Raw genomic sequence first — 14912 nt, forward strand, 5'->3', positions numbered from 1 at the left:
GTTCTTTCTTCACCCTGTTGAAAATTCCACGCTATCACAGTTGGCACTCTTAGCCGATATATGTTAAAGCTTTGGATAGAAGAGAGAAAAACATAGGGAAATCATACTTCTTTCCTCAATTTGGTAACTCTAAACCCTATCTTTTTGAGTTTTAATACTTTTGGAATGGCTAGTTTTAGGTTTATCTATTTGCTTAAAGTTAAAGAATATGGCTGTTGACAGGTGGAAGGAAAGACTTCAGTGCAGAAGTATAAAGCTTTGGGACCTTCCTTTTACGAGGGAAAGGAAGGAGAGGACCTGATGACCTTCTCATTTGAGGTAAAAAGATTATGTAACACTTTGGAATTTTCAGATACAGTGGCTATCCAGATGGCAGGTTTCTCCATGAATGAAGAGTTGGCCATTTGGTTCTAAAACGAATGCAGCCCAAAATGAGAGAGATGATATTAGTCGAGTTCCACCAGCCATTTGTGCCCGAGGAAACCCCACAGAGTACCAAAAGTGAGAAGATGTACGAGTTTGAGAGGACTACATAACGTTAATTCTTGCCATGGGAGGTCACCATATCACAAGGTCATAAATATGGCCCAAGCGATAGAGAAGAATTTGAGATTAAAATCAGAAGGATCTAGCCCAAAGAAGGCTAAGATTGAAACGTTGGAATTTTCCAGTTTCAACAAGTTTGAGCAATCCTCTAGACTGTTTTGACTTAAGAAAGGAAAGGGCAATAGGAAGTGAAATAGTTCTAGTCAGACCAGCAGTTTCCAGAGTGAAGGATCTACTAGACCAAGCTGGCCTACTTACCAGAAGTGTGGAAGACAGCACCTTGGATTGTGTGGATCCTGCTTCTAATGCGGGCAAATGAGAAATTTTATTAAGAATTGTCTTAAGGTGCCATAGGTGGCACAACCTACATATAACAATATACAAGGTGGAACACAGTTGGCCAGTCAGTGCTAAGAGAGGTGCAAGAGGACACGGTTCAACCTCAAACAACAATCAGGAAGAATAAGGCTAGGCTAGAGTGTTTATCTTGGCACACCAAGATGCGCGAGCTTCCAATGCAACAATGTTATGTACAACCCTAATTTATTGTTCAAAAACTTACATTTTGATTGATTCGGTGCTACGCTTTCTTTTATCTCACTTATGTTTGTCATGAAAATTCAAAATTGCCATTCTAAACCAAAACTAGCTTGATTCACAATTTTCCTTTTTTTTTTAAAAAAAAATTATGTTGAATCTCTTTAATTTTTCATATTAGAACCGAGCTAAACAACGAGCTAGACTGAAACCATATCAAACTGTTTTAAATTGAAACCGTTTTGAACCAAAACTGTTTCAAACTGGAATCAATCCGAACCATAAAGCTAGCTGAACTGGCGATTCCGGCTCAGGACCGGAACCAACCAATGGCCAGGTCATATATATATATATATATATATAATGCCACATGGGCAAATAAAGCATTTCTAAATAGTTTTCATTTTGATACATATTGATTAACATTTTAGATATATTCTATAGATAGATTATTTTCAATAAAAAAAATAAAATAATCGTATTATATTGGTATCAACTCAGTGTAATTGTAGAAGATAGAATAGGCCAGACTCGCTTTACAATCTTTGGCAAATCAGCAAAGGAATTGATTAAGATGCACGTGAGACGAATTCTACCAAGCACAATGATAAAACAAAAGAAGCAATGAACAATGCTTCCGAGTGATTATCACTACACTTAAGCTTAATCCAAGCACTAATAGAAATACTTACAAACAATGAAAAGCTTGACTGAAATATTGAATGCAAGAACACTTTGGCGTATATAAAATATCCACCACAACAGGCATGCAATATGCTGTTGAACTCTAGTAAAGTTCTCTTTATATATAGAAGATTATTTCAACATCATAAACAAGTCCTAAAAGCCACTTATTACTATAAATATTGATGCATGAAACATATGGACAGCAACTAATGTGGCATATGAGAGAACTATTTTATGCAAGCCTAAGCCTATAATAGAACAGCATCCTCAAAAGTACTCCATGATAGGCTAGTACCTTTCTATTCCTGTTTAAAACAAAGTTCCACAAGGAAGAGCTCCCCATCAAATGTCAACCCAAATGCCTCAGTAGGTTGAAGTAAGCCATCCACCATCCCACCAAACATGTACAAATGACGCCCTGAATTATCAGCACAAGCTTGATGAAATGACCTGCTGTTTGGTTTATAACCTTTTGACTTCAACCTTTTCCACATATTTGCACGCAATGCAGTTGGCTGAACTTGAGTGTATACAATTGAACTAATATCTAACACCCAAAAGTCATCCTTCCTACGTCTGTATGAATCTTCACCTCCATATATTAGCACCCGACCTCCCAAAATTGGCGTAGCTGAATGACCAACTCGTGGGAGCGAGACTCCTTCAGGTATGTTTTGCAATTCAAAACACATCTGCACCCATTTTAGCTGACCATCAAATATCTGCAACAGCCAAACATCATTTAACACCTCATATCCCAATCCTCTTCCACCAAATAAAACCATTCTAGTTCCTCCAATGCACGTTAATGAGTGTCCTGAACGAGGAGGAGGTGATGGATGAGCAACAAGTTCGTGCCATGTTCCAAAACAAAGATTTTCTGAAAGTTCCAAAACCCAAGTGTCACCTAATCTAACGCCGTGCAACCCAATTCCTCCCTGGATAACCATCTTCCTTTGATCAAAACAACATGCAGCATGAGCCCCTCGTGGTGGTGGTGCATGGGATTGTACATTGAGTAGTCTCCATGAGAGTGAGATACAGAGGTTATCACTAAAGACTAGTTGCCCAATCCATGTATCATTTTGACGGATCCCACAATCATTAATCCCTCCAAAGAGGACAAGGTGATGGACAAAAACAACACATGTATGCCCAAATCTGCCACTTGGAACTCCTGAATCAACCTTCTGCCACTTGAAGGTCCTTCGAACACCATTCCCTAGATATGCCACCCATGTGTCATCAAGATGGCGTCCTGCAAAAGCATGAAAAGATATGTTTAAATTAATTAAAATAAAGACAATTGGACTCATCAAATTTGATCAAGAGACCATTTCAAAATTTATTTTGGTAGTTAAAAAGTTGAATGCAGCAAAACAGATAGTATCTTAGTTCTTTATAGCAACAAAGTGGTTCTAAATGAATGATTATATGAAATATTTTTATGATTTCATTCTACAATGGAGGTTTGCATTTTGAAACTTATATTTATATATACGATTCAATAAAGGTTGTCTACATGTGGTTTAAAACTTATATTTTACAATGTCATTCAAATATTTTTGGTGCGATATGGAACTTACATTTAATTTAATACATTCTGGCTATTTCTTCCTCTTCTCTTTTGGAACACATGAATATAGAACTTATTGACCACAAAACCACAAAAGGATGGTCTATAAGCAAATAACAATAAATATATATATTATTTGTATGCTAATTATGTATCTAAATAAAGGAATTGCTCATGGTAAATTAAAGAAATAATAATAATTTAATCATAGAAATCAAATTATTCTTAGCACATCCATTGACTAGGACTATCAAATGTTAATCTAAATTAGTTGTCCTATATAATTTAAGGCTGTACATGGGTCTCAATTCAACCCGAACCTAACCGAGAATTGAACCAAACTGAATCGAAATTGAAGAAGCTACACTGTAGGGACAGAACAAACTTATTTTACTATTTTAGTTTAGTTTTGGTTCTTTATCGAAATCCAAAATGAACTGAAAAATCGAAACCGAAATCAATTTTATACATATGTAAGATTGTAACGTGTGTATATATAATTATAATTATGGACTATAATAAAGTGTAATACTATCTTTCATTCCTTCAGCTTTTCTTAACAAGTTTAGTCATAAATGTATTAAATTATAGACCTTAATTATAAGAGTATTATTGCATTACATAATATATCTTTTAGTACTGAATTATATAATCTTCAGTTATATATTTATCTTCTAGTTAAAGATTATATGATTAAAACTAGCTAAAAAATACATTATATAATATACTTATAATTAAGGGCATATATGAGTGTGTGCAATTGATTTCATCATAGCTTAATATGCAGGAAATTATATACAGATGGTTTATCACTAATCGTAGTGTTTCTCTCATGGTTTTATTTTGATATGAGGATTGTTACTTTAATGTTAATATTGCTGTCTTTAATTATCTTATTTGGTGTTATTTTGTTAAAAGGAAAAAAAATTATTTTGACGTTATTTTGTTGATATTTTATTTTGATGTTAGTGTTGTTATTTTGATTTTTAGTGCTGTTTGAAGATACAAATGCTATAATTTTGGAAGCATGAACCAAAACCGAAATTGGAACTGAAGTAGAATTGATACCCAAACTGAAACTACTAAGAGCAGAACCGACCCGAAACTTCGGTTCCAGTTCCAAGAGAAAGAAATAACCAAATTGAACCATGCTAAAAAATACTATGTATATGTTAAAAGGAGATGCAAAAGGAAAGAACATCTATGGTTTTTCTTCATTATTCAGTATCACATAAATTTAAAAGAAAAATCCTAAAAAAATATTGGTAATGTAATATAATGAAACGAAATTTTTAGTGTAATTTGCTTTTAATTTTTCTTATTAATATTTAACCGTGTCAATTATATTCTACTAAATGAGCACATAATTATTGTCAAAAGCTATAGATGAGGATTCTTAGCGTCAAGGGGGAGAGGTAGTCTTTTATGCATGTAAATCAATAAGAAGGAATGAATTTAGGGAGAGGCACAGTAAAAAGAGCAAGTAATCCTAAAGGGCTCATCTACATGTAAAACTTTTTAGTAGTAGGTGTGTAAAAGGGTGAGCGGGAGGGGAGTAAGTGATAGAGTCCCCTTCCCATACCAAGTGGTGAAAAGGGAAGAGATATGTGTTGAGAGCATGGAGTAATTGGTAAATGTTGCTGAGGGGATTCTTGCAGGTGATGTGATATATGAGGTGGAGTCCATTGAGAGAAAATATAGTCAGAGAGAGAGAGAGAGAGAGATGAAAAATGTACTAAAAGAATCCATTATGCCTTATATAATATAAGATATTACTATGCTAACTTTGATAATTTAAAAACCATTTATCTATTGTCATGTCATGTGAATAAATCTTAGATGTATAGTTTTCATAAGCATTAAAAAGGTAAGATTAAGTCTTAGTCTGTCATCAATAAACACAGGTTGCATTCAAGCCCATTAATAAATTCAAGAGTCATGGATTATCTATTAACGGCCCCCATAAAAAGTCCACCTGATCAATTCTCCCTAATCATCTTGTAAATCAAGAATAAGTTTATAAACCTTGCTGGAAGTTCAGAGTTAATCCATGTTAATACAAATATATAATTATCCAATTTAATGAATAATAAATTTTATAATGTATTACAAAAGCATAAAAGAATCAACAGTGTGTTTGCGTGCAGGCATGATAGAGACAAACTTAAGAATGATTAAGAAATGATATTTGGATATCTCTTCATTGCCTTACTAGTAATAATTCATGAAGACCTGCATCTGTGTTTTCTCTGCAGGACCTATACACTTGATGACTACCTTATTAAGCAATAGGTTGCATTAAATTGATTCAACTGAAGCAGATTGTGAGTTCTAATAACTGGGTAGACTCAGAATTGCTTGTGTACATATAAATAAACATAATTATTAATTATAATGAATAATAAATAAACTTTTTAATGTATCCACAAAAGCAAAGAGGATCAACAGTTTATGTGATTGCAAGACAGACATACTTGAGATGATTAAGAATTGACCAAGAAACCTAAATCCATGTTTAGATGCATCATAAACTAATGACTAATGCCACTATTTCAACAGCAACTTTAAAGCACATTAGCCAGCAAAAAAAGCTTAAAAATCACAGAACCAACAATCAACCAAAACAAAGCAAAGGTAGACTGACCTCCTTCACAGCCACCACCAAACAAAACCAAGCAATCAGACACAGAGTTGAGAGAGTGAGAAGCCCTGGGTTTAGGAAGCACCGATTCAGGATCTGCGTCAGACAACTTATGGCAAGTAACCGAGTCAAGCTGCGAGACCTGCTTGTACAACCTCATCCATGACAAGTTTTGATTATTGGCAGAAGACTTAAGGGCATCAACTGATGTGGGTCCCCAGTCTCTCTTGCAAATGGACTCCCAGAGAGCATCAGAGCTTGTGAAGGACCTGAATCTCTTGCAGGTCATAGAAAACGAGAGAATCGAATCTATGGGAAGTAGAAGTAAGATTGAGAAGAGATGGTCAGGAGCCAAGTTAATAATTGGAGATGATAAAGATGATGATCCACTGGTGCTGGCGGTCTCAGCCATGGAAGAAGTAGCCATGGCCGAGGTATGATTGTTGGAATAGAAAGGGTATGGTTAATGGATTGGATTGAATGGTAAAATGGGTTTGGTGTGTTGCGAAAATGGGATGATTTGGTAAAATTATTAGGTTTGAAAGAGATAGAATATAGATAGATGAGGATTGAGAAATGAGGAGGAACCATTTCTTTTGTCTGTTTTTTGACATTATGAGCCTGCTTCTTTCTGTACTCTTCTTTGCTCTTGTCGGATTGGGGACAAGGAAACCTCACATCTTTCTAATCACTATATATTTATATATTACAATTATTTATAATTTATCCTTTAATTTTATAATTATTTGTTGTTTCTTTACATCACTTTGCCTCTCTCTCTCTCATTTTTATCTCTCTTCTTTCTGTCTCTCTCTCTTATTAATGTTTCTTCCGCTTCCCCCCATTTTCTTCTTTGTCCACCCTCTCACATTTCTATCCCTCTCTCTGCCTCACTACTTTTCTCTCTCTTTCTGTATCTATCTCTCTTTGATGGGATGGAGAGGGAACAAAAAAAGACAGAGAAATAAGGGAAAGAGAGGAAAAAGATGGGAGAGAGACTGAGAGACAGATAAATGAGAGAGAGAGAGAGAGAAAGAGAGACAGAGTGAGAGAGAGATATGCAGAGAGAGAGAGAAGTAGATGAAGAAATTATAAATAATTACAAAATTAAGGATGAAACTGTAAATATTATAATATTTATAGAGTAAATAATAATTTATCTTAAATACCAATGTCTAAAATATACAAAATAACCTAAGTATGTTGTAAAAGTAAAATTAAGAAATTAAATAGTCTATTTTTAAAAGTATAGGAGCAAAAAATTAATAATAATAATAATAAAGTACCAGTTTATTTTTCATTTTTTCATATCTAGTCAAGATTGCTTTTCTCTGTTTTATTTCAAGAGACATTTTTCTCTCAACTGGTTGCTTGGCTTTAAATCCTGGTATCGCCAAGGAGATCTCGTCCTGGCTTTCCCTACCAAAGCTTTAGGGTAGAGAAAGCGATCATTATTTGTCTCTCCAAACAAGCTTGGGGTAGCTCTCCCTTATACCCTGGATTTAGTATGCATAGTTTTTGGATTATGTTTTTGCAGGGGTGAATGGTGAGAGCTTTTCTTTGGAATCCTATTTCTGTTTGGCTTGTTTGTAGCGTGGGGTTGGCCATTGTGCTAGCTATTTGAAGGTTAGAGGGTGTCATTTGTTGATTGGTCTTTTGCGTCTACTTTGAGTATCAAAAGGACAATTATTACTTCTGCTATCTCGCATCTCTGGGATTTGCTTCTACACCATGACAGTGAAGGTTGTCCCATTGGCCTACGCGAGCTGGAGAGCTCTGCGACAGCATCCTTTTGGCGAGGTGGAGTTGAGTAATGAGGTTTGTGGAGAAATATGGAGGTTAGTGCTGATGGGTGAAAGGTTATGTTGTGATGGGCAACGTTTGGTTGCTCCTTATTGAACTAATGATGGGTTAGCTTCAATCTCGGCTCAGCTTTTCTAGCAATGGCAACTCATAGAGGTGGTCGGCGGAGTACTCTTCTAGTTATGTTATTCTCTATATACCTAGAGTTTCTAGGTTGGGGTTGGGTTGATTTGTGAGTTGGTTTGGTTTGATGGGCTTGTCTCTAGCCACACTGTGTGGACTTCTGTTTTCCTTTCGTATGTTGATAGACCTAGTTTGTATGTTTTGCTCTTTATAGACCTTTGATGCAAGATTGCATCTTCAAAATAAAAATAATAATAATAATAATAATAATAATAATAATAATAATAATAAAGTACCCATTTATGATATTATTTATTCATATTTAGTATAATTAATTTTTCTAATCATAATAAAATCTTTAAAAAAAAATAAAACTGTTAAAATAATTTAACTATTTATTAATAATTCTTTTTTTTTTTAAATCTAACAGTTTGTAAGGCATTTTTTAATGGGCAGGATTTGTCCCAAGGAAAACAAGAATTATTTTCCTTAAAAGCAAAACTATTTTGAACAAAGTCTTAAATTAAATTATTTTTGTAACCAATAATTCTCATATTATAAAAATTAGAAAAAAAAAAAAGAATTGGCCATTTTCTTATTTTGAGTTTGATTAAAAAATCCAAGTTGACATTTCAATTAGGAGCTTTAGTTATCATATGGTAAAAAAATAGTGGAAGTATGAAATTTTGATTATTTCACTAAGTGTTAATTTCAACCACATTAACTCATGAAGTGCAAGTGGAACAATTTGAAAGCTAAGTTCATTTCTCTTGTATGGTACTAGGGCTGAGCATTCGGTTTCAACTGAACCAAATCAAATCATCAAAATTGAATTAACTGAATTATTATATTTTAGAAATCGAATCAAACCGAAATGAATAAAAAATCAAATCGAACCGAACCGCTATATTTCAGTTCTATTCGATTCAAACAGATTGGTTTTGAGTTTTGATGGATTTTTTAATTAGACTTGATTTTTAAGTTATTTAATATGATTTGACATTAATTTGAACATAATAATCATTAATCAATGAAATTAAATAATATATATATATAATTACATATAATTCATAAATTTCCTATAAAAATAAATCAATTTAAAAATTAATAAAGTAATTCGATTTGGTTCAATCAATTTTTTTCTCTCCAAAACTGAACCGAACCGAAATAACCGAAAATTTTAATTTCTAAAATCGAACCGAACCAAATTAACTTAAAAACCGCTGCTATACAAAAATTTTTAAAATATAAAATATAATTGTTGTATGTATAATTATTTTTAAGAAAATTAAAAATTAAAAATTAAAATTAAGAAAATTACTGCACAATATTTTCTATTGATGTCTGATCAATTTATTATAGATCAATTTTTTTTAAAAAAAAATGGAGATATTGCAAAATATCAAATTGAATTTGATTAAATTAAATTAATAATTTATATTTTAAGAAAAAATAAACTTATTTAAATATATGGCTACTTTTTTAATTTTAATTTTTAAAGAATAAATCGAATAAAATAATTTAAGTGTGTAATATATCTGTAATTTCATTAGCATTTAACTTGTGAACCATTTGGGGAAAAAAAAAAGGACTTGTGATAATTTTGTAAAGGCTTACTGTCAAAAAAATCCTTTTTTTTTTTTAAGTTTCCACAATCATATTATATTTTTAATTTTAATAATTATAATTATAATATTATTTTTTAAAAATGTGAATCTCAAAATTATATATATATATATATATATATATATATATATATATATATATATATATATATATATATATATATATCTCATCAGCCATTTCTAAAAGGCGTCATTGAATTCTCTGCTTGATACAAAGGTAAAAACTTCAGAGAAAGGTGAGAAAAGTGAACCGAGCCCTACTTTTATATTTCAGCAAACCAACCACAGAAAATGAAATTTCTCAGCCTAATGTGCTCCACTATTTATACTTGAAAATAACTTTAGCCCAGAGAATTTACTTCCTTTTGATGAATTATTTAAAATTGCTACTGAGCTTTTTCATGCTTTGAATGATAACACTGGCCAAGAGGCGGACATTGAGCTTGTTCAAGCTAATGCCATTCCAAATTGTGGGTGAAAACTTAAAGTTAAAACTAAGTTCTCCTCTAATTCTGGAGTCACTATCCAAGAGCTGCCGCTTAATCAACCCAGAATTGATGATGATAAAGAGGTGGAGACACTCACCTCAGGCAAAAAGAGAGTAAGAACTCAAGTTTGGCATGAACCTAGCAACAAGAAAGAGTGTGTTGATGAAGATTGCTATGATAAGGTGGAGGAAGCCAGTCTTAAAGGCCCCATCTCCTTAAATGAGACTACTGAGTTGGAATTGTCAAGGTGTGGGAACCCCCTGACATCCACAATTTTAAAGGGATTAGCTAATCCCATTCCCCAGATAACATTTTTCTCATGGAAACGATGAATAAACAAAGGATAGTTTGGAAGTTTTTGAAACGATATGTTTTTTTTTTTTATATGGTATTTATGGATCTGCAGGGTTTTTCAGGCAGACTATGTCTATCTTGGAAATCAGATTGTGATGTATCTGTGACTAAGATGGCCAACTTTATGATTCTTGCCTCTATCTCTGACCCAAAGCATCAATTAGGCTGGGAATTAATTCTAGTCTATACTAGCTATGATGATGATGAAAGGGAGTCTATTCAATTTTCTTGCTAACTATGCCAGTCATATTCAGAATGAAAAACTTTTCATGAGGGACTTCAATGTTAATCTTAACTCTAATGAGAAGATTGGGGGGGAACAGGTCATAAGCCAAAATTAATCAATTTCATAGTTTTGTCAATCAGTTGAATCTTATTGATCTTGGTTATTCAGGTCCAGCAATGACATGGAATAACCGCAGGGGAAGGTATGAGAACATTCAAGAGAGATTGGATTGGAGTCTGTTTTCTTCTCGATGGTTATTTGCATACCTCTGTTTTCTTCTCGATGGTTATTTGCATACCTAAATGCCACTTTGCATCTGGATGACACAGGGTCAAATCACTGTCCCATTTTGCTAATTCTTGATCTGCCCATCATACGATCTAAGAAGCATTTCCGATTCAACAGCTACTGGATGACTGACAGTGATATGGAACTACTAATTAAAGAAACATCGAATGTTCCTCTCCGAGGCAATAGTTTCTTCAATGTTTTCTCTAACCTCAAAGTTTGTAGACATGCCCTATTCGAATGGAACAAGAAGCATCATCAAAATTCAAGGCAGCGCATCCAACAATTACAAGCAAATATTGAGAATATCAAATGGGATGCATTGAATTGGAACGCTGATGAACCAAGCTCTAGAAAAGGAACGATTGGTGGAAGTTCAGGAGGAAGAGGCTTTTTGGACTCAGAAAGCTAGAATTAATTGGCTTCACAAAGGGGATAAGAACACCGCGTACTTCCATGCCAAAGTTTTGCAAAGAAGGAAAAGAAATTCTATAACTGGTCTTCTGGATAAGGATGGGTACTGGAGAAATTCTTTATCAGAAATGCAAGCTATTGCTATTGATTTCTTTCGGGGCATCTATTCATCTTAACATCCTGCCAATCTCTCCGCATTTGCTCATGACTTCCAGCAACAAGTTACAGTTGCAATGAATAATGATCTATTTAGACTAGTAACGAGAGAGGAAATCCAACATGCAACTATTTCAATTAATCCTTCAAAAGCACCAGGTGAGGATGGATTCGCTACTTTATTTTTCCAAAAGTATTGGTTGATCATTGGTGACCACATTTGCCACGCCGTGATGAATTTTTTGAAATAGGGAGGATGCCGAAAGGGTTGAATCACACTCTTATGTCATTGATACCAAAGGTGAAGTAAGTGAGATCAATGAAAGATATGAGGCCAATTAGGCTACGCAATGTCCTATAAAAAATAATCTCAAAAATCCTCACAACTAGGCTTCAACCTCCCATGAATTCTCTGATTGGTTGTGAACAAAAGTGCATTTACTAAAGGGAGGATGATTTCGAATAATATCCTAATCAACCATAAAGTTATGCACTCTCTCAAATTGAGGAAGCAAGGAAGAAATTACAGGATGGCCTTGAAGCAATATAAGCAGGGCATATGAATGTGTGGAATGGACATACTTGCAGCATATGTTATCTTGCTTTGGTTTTCATGCACGGTTACTTATTCAGTTCAAATTAATGGCCATTGTTCAAGTTTCATTTTACCCTTGAAGGGTTTAAGACAAGGCAATCCTCTCTTGCCATACCTTTTTCTCTTATGTGTTAAAGGATTATCTCATCGAATCAACTCTTCTCATCTTCAAGGCCTCTCAATTTCGAGACATGAGCCATCCCTCACTCACTTATTATTTGTAGATGACTCAATCATTTATGCTAAGGCTACTACTCCTAATGCAGAGGAGATCCACTTATTCTCAATTCTTATGGGGAGGCTAGTGGTCAAACCATCAATTTCAGTAAGTCTTGCTTGGTTTTCAGTGCTAATACACCTCAGCATATTAGATCTAGCATTGCCGGAATCCTTCAAATATCTCATTTGGATTCTCCGGATCATTTTCTTGGCCTTCTTGCAAAAATTCGGGGAATTTACCGTACAAGGGTGAGTTAAAAATAAAAATTACTAAAAATGGGTGCAGTAAGAAAAATTTACGAGATCAGGGTGAGAAAAGTCAAGAGTCCTAAAAACGCTAAGATTTAGTGAATGTTTAATGTCCAAAACGCTATTAATAATAGCGTTTTGTGCGGATGGCATCCAAATTAAAAAAAAAATAAAAAGAAAAAGCTGGACGTTACTATAAGTAGCGTCTAGCTTTTATTTTAATTTTTTTAATATTTTAAATAAAATATAAATATTATTTTAATAAATAATATTATAATAATTAATATTATAATATATATTATTAAATATTATAATTTTATTTATTAAAATAATATTTATATTTTATTTAAAATATAAAATAAAATAATTAAAAATTAAAAAAAAAATTGGACGCTATTGTAGCGTCCAATTTTTCTTAAACTTTTTAATTATTTTTTTTTTATTTTTTATTTTATTACATTTTAATTTAATTTTAAATTAAAAAATAATATTTATAATAAAAATATTATAATATATATTATTAAATATTATAATTTTATTTATTAAAATAATATTTATATTTTATTTAAAATATAAAATAAAATAATTAAAAATTAAAAAAAAATTAGACGTAGAGTCTAATTTTTCTTAAATTTTTTAAAATATAAAATAAAATAATTAAAAATTAAAAGAAAAATTAGACGCTACCTATAGTAGCGTCCAATTTTTCTTAAACTTTTTATTTATTTTTTTTATTTTTTATTTTATTAAATTTTAATTTAATTTTAAATTAAAAAATAATATTTTATAATTTTTATTAAATATTATGATTTTATTTATTAAAATAATATTTTTAATTAAATAAAAAATTAAAATTATTTTTCAATTAAAAATTAAATTAAATTAAAAATTAAAATTAAATTACATTACAAATTTTTTATATTTTTTTAATTTAATTTTAAATTAAAAAATAATTTTTTATAATAAAAAATTATAATATATGATTTTAATTATTATACTATTATTTATTAAAATAATATTTTTATTTTTATTTAAAATGTAAAAATAAAATAATTAAAAATTAAATAAGAAGTTGGACGCTACTTACAGTAGCGTCTAGGTTTTCATTTAAATTTTTTAAATTTTTTTATTATAACAATATTTTTTATTTTTTATTTTTTATTTAATTAAAATTAAATTTAATTTTAAATTAAAAAATAATTTTTTATAATAAAAATATTATAATATATATTATTAATTATTATAATATTATTTACTAAAATAATATTTATATTTTATTTAAAATATTAAAAAAATTAAAACAAAAGCTGGACGCTACTTATAGCGTCCAGCTTTTTTTTTTATTTTTTTTTAATTTGGATGCCATCCGCACAAAACGCTATTGTTAATAGCGTTTTGGACATTAAAACGCTATTGATACTAGCGTTTTTAGGACTCTTGACTTTTCTCACCCTGATCTCGTAAATTTTTCATACCGCACCTATTTTTAGTAATTTTTATTTCTAACTCACCCTTGTACGATAAATTCCCCAAAAATTCCGAGGTCCAAGCAGCAAGCATTCTCCTTAATTAAGGATCACATCGCGAATAAAATAGCCGGTTAGAAGGAGCAACTACTTTCTAAAGGAGACAAAGAGGTTTTGATTAAATCAGTGGCCTCTAATCTTCCAATATATTCAATGTCCTGCTTTAGGCTTCCTACCATGCTTTGCAAGTCCATCAATTCTGTGGTGTCCAATTTTTGGTGGGGGCATGTTAAAAATGAAAGGAAATTGCATTAGTTCTCTTGGCAAAACCTATGTGATCCTAAGAGGAAGGGTGGTTTGGGCTTTAGGGATATTAAGAGCTTTAACATGGCTCTACTGGATAAGCAAGGATGGCGCCTCCTTTCAAATTTGGAATCTTTGCATGCTAGAACACTTAAAGGAAGATACTTTCCCTATTCATCCTTCTTGCAAGCTAAAACAGGTACGAGACCTTCATGGTGTTGGCAGAGCATAATTTGGGGTAGGCAAATCCTTGAAAAAGGCCTCCGATGGCATGTAGGTATAGGAGAAGCTATCATGTGCAAATCAGAGCATTGGATTTCAAAATCCTTCCCTTCCTTGCCTCAGTTAAAGTCCAATCATGATCCCAATATAGTATGGGTCGCACAACTTATCCAACCTACCATGAGAACTTGGAACCAAAACACTTTAAGAGAAAATTTTGAAGAGGAAGAAGTGCAGAATATTCTTTCTATGCCTCTCAGTATGTTAAGGCAAGAAGATTGACTGATATGGCATTATGATGTTAGGGGAGTATATACAGTGAAGTCTGGATATTATATTGCTAGACAGATCCTCCATTCCTCTATCAACTCATCGAGTGCTAGACCAGGTCTGT

At 32.2% G+C, this 14912-nt stretch overlaps 1 protein-coding gene across 1 annotated transcript; it reads right to left on the minus strand.

Annotated features, from left to right (window-relative positions):
- Positions 1-1858: 1858 nt before the first annotated feature.
- Positions 1859-8039, minus strand: LOC131170633 (F-box/kelch-repeat protein At1g51550-like). Its single transcript, XM_058130137.1, has 2 exons — positions 5991-8039; positions 1859-3028 (listed from the first exon to the last, which is right to left on the minus strand). The coding sequence occupies exons 1-2, from the start codon at positions 6412-6414 to the stop codon at positions 2070-2072; spliced, it is 1383 nt and encodes a 460-aa protein (XP_057986120.1). The 5' UTR covers positions 6415-8039; the 3' UTR covers positions 1859-2069.
- Between the last annotated feature and the right edge of the window lie 6873 nt (positions 8040-14912).

The sequence above is a fragment of the Hevea brasiliensis genome, chromosome 11 (assembly GCF_030052815.1).
Source record: "Hevea brasiliensis isolate MT/VB/25A 57/8 chromosome 11, ASM3005281v1, whole genome shotgun sequence".
Classification (NCBI taxonomy): Eukaryota; Viridiplantae; Streptophyta; class Magnoliopsida; order Malpighiales; family Euphorbiaceae; genus Hevea; species Hevea brasiliensis.

Coding starts and splice junctions, on each gene's coding strand:
- LOC131170633 (XM_058130137.1), bottom strand. CDS start 6,414: ATGGCTACTTCTTCCATGGCTGAGACCGCCAGCACCAGTGGATCATCA. Junction 3,029..5,990: donor TGGTGGTGGCTGTGAAGGAG/GTCAGTCTACCT, acceptor ATGCTTTTGCAG/GACGCCATCTTGATGACACA.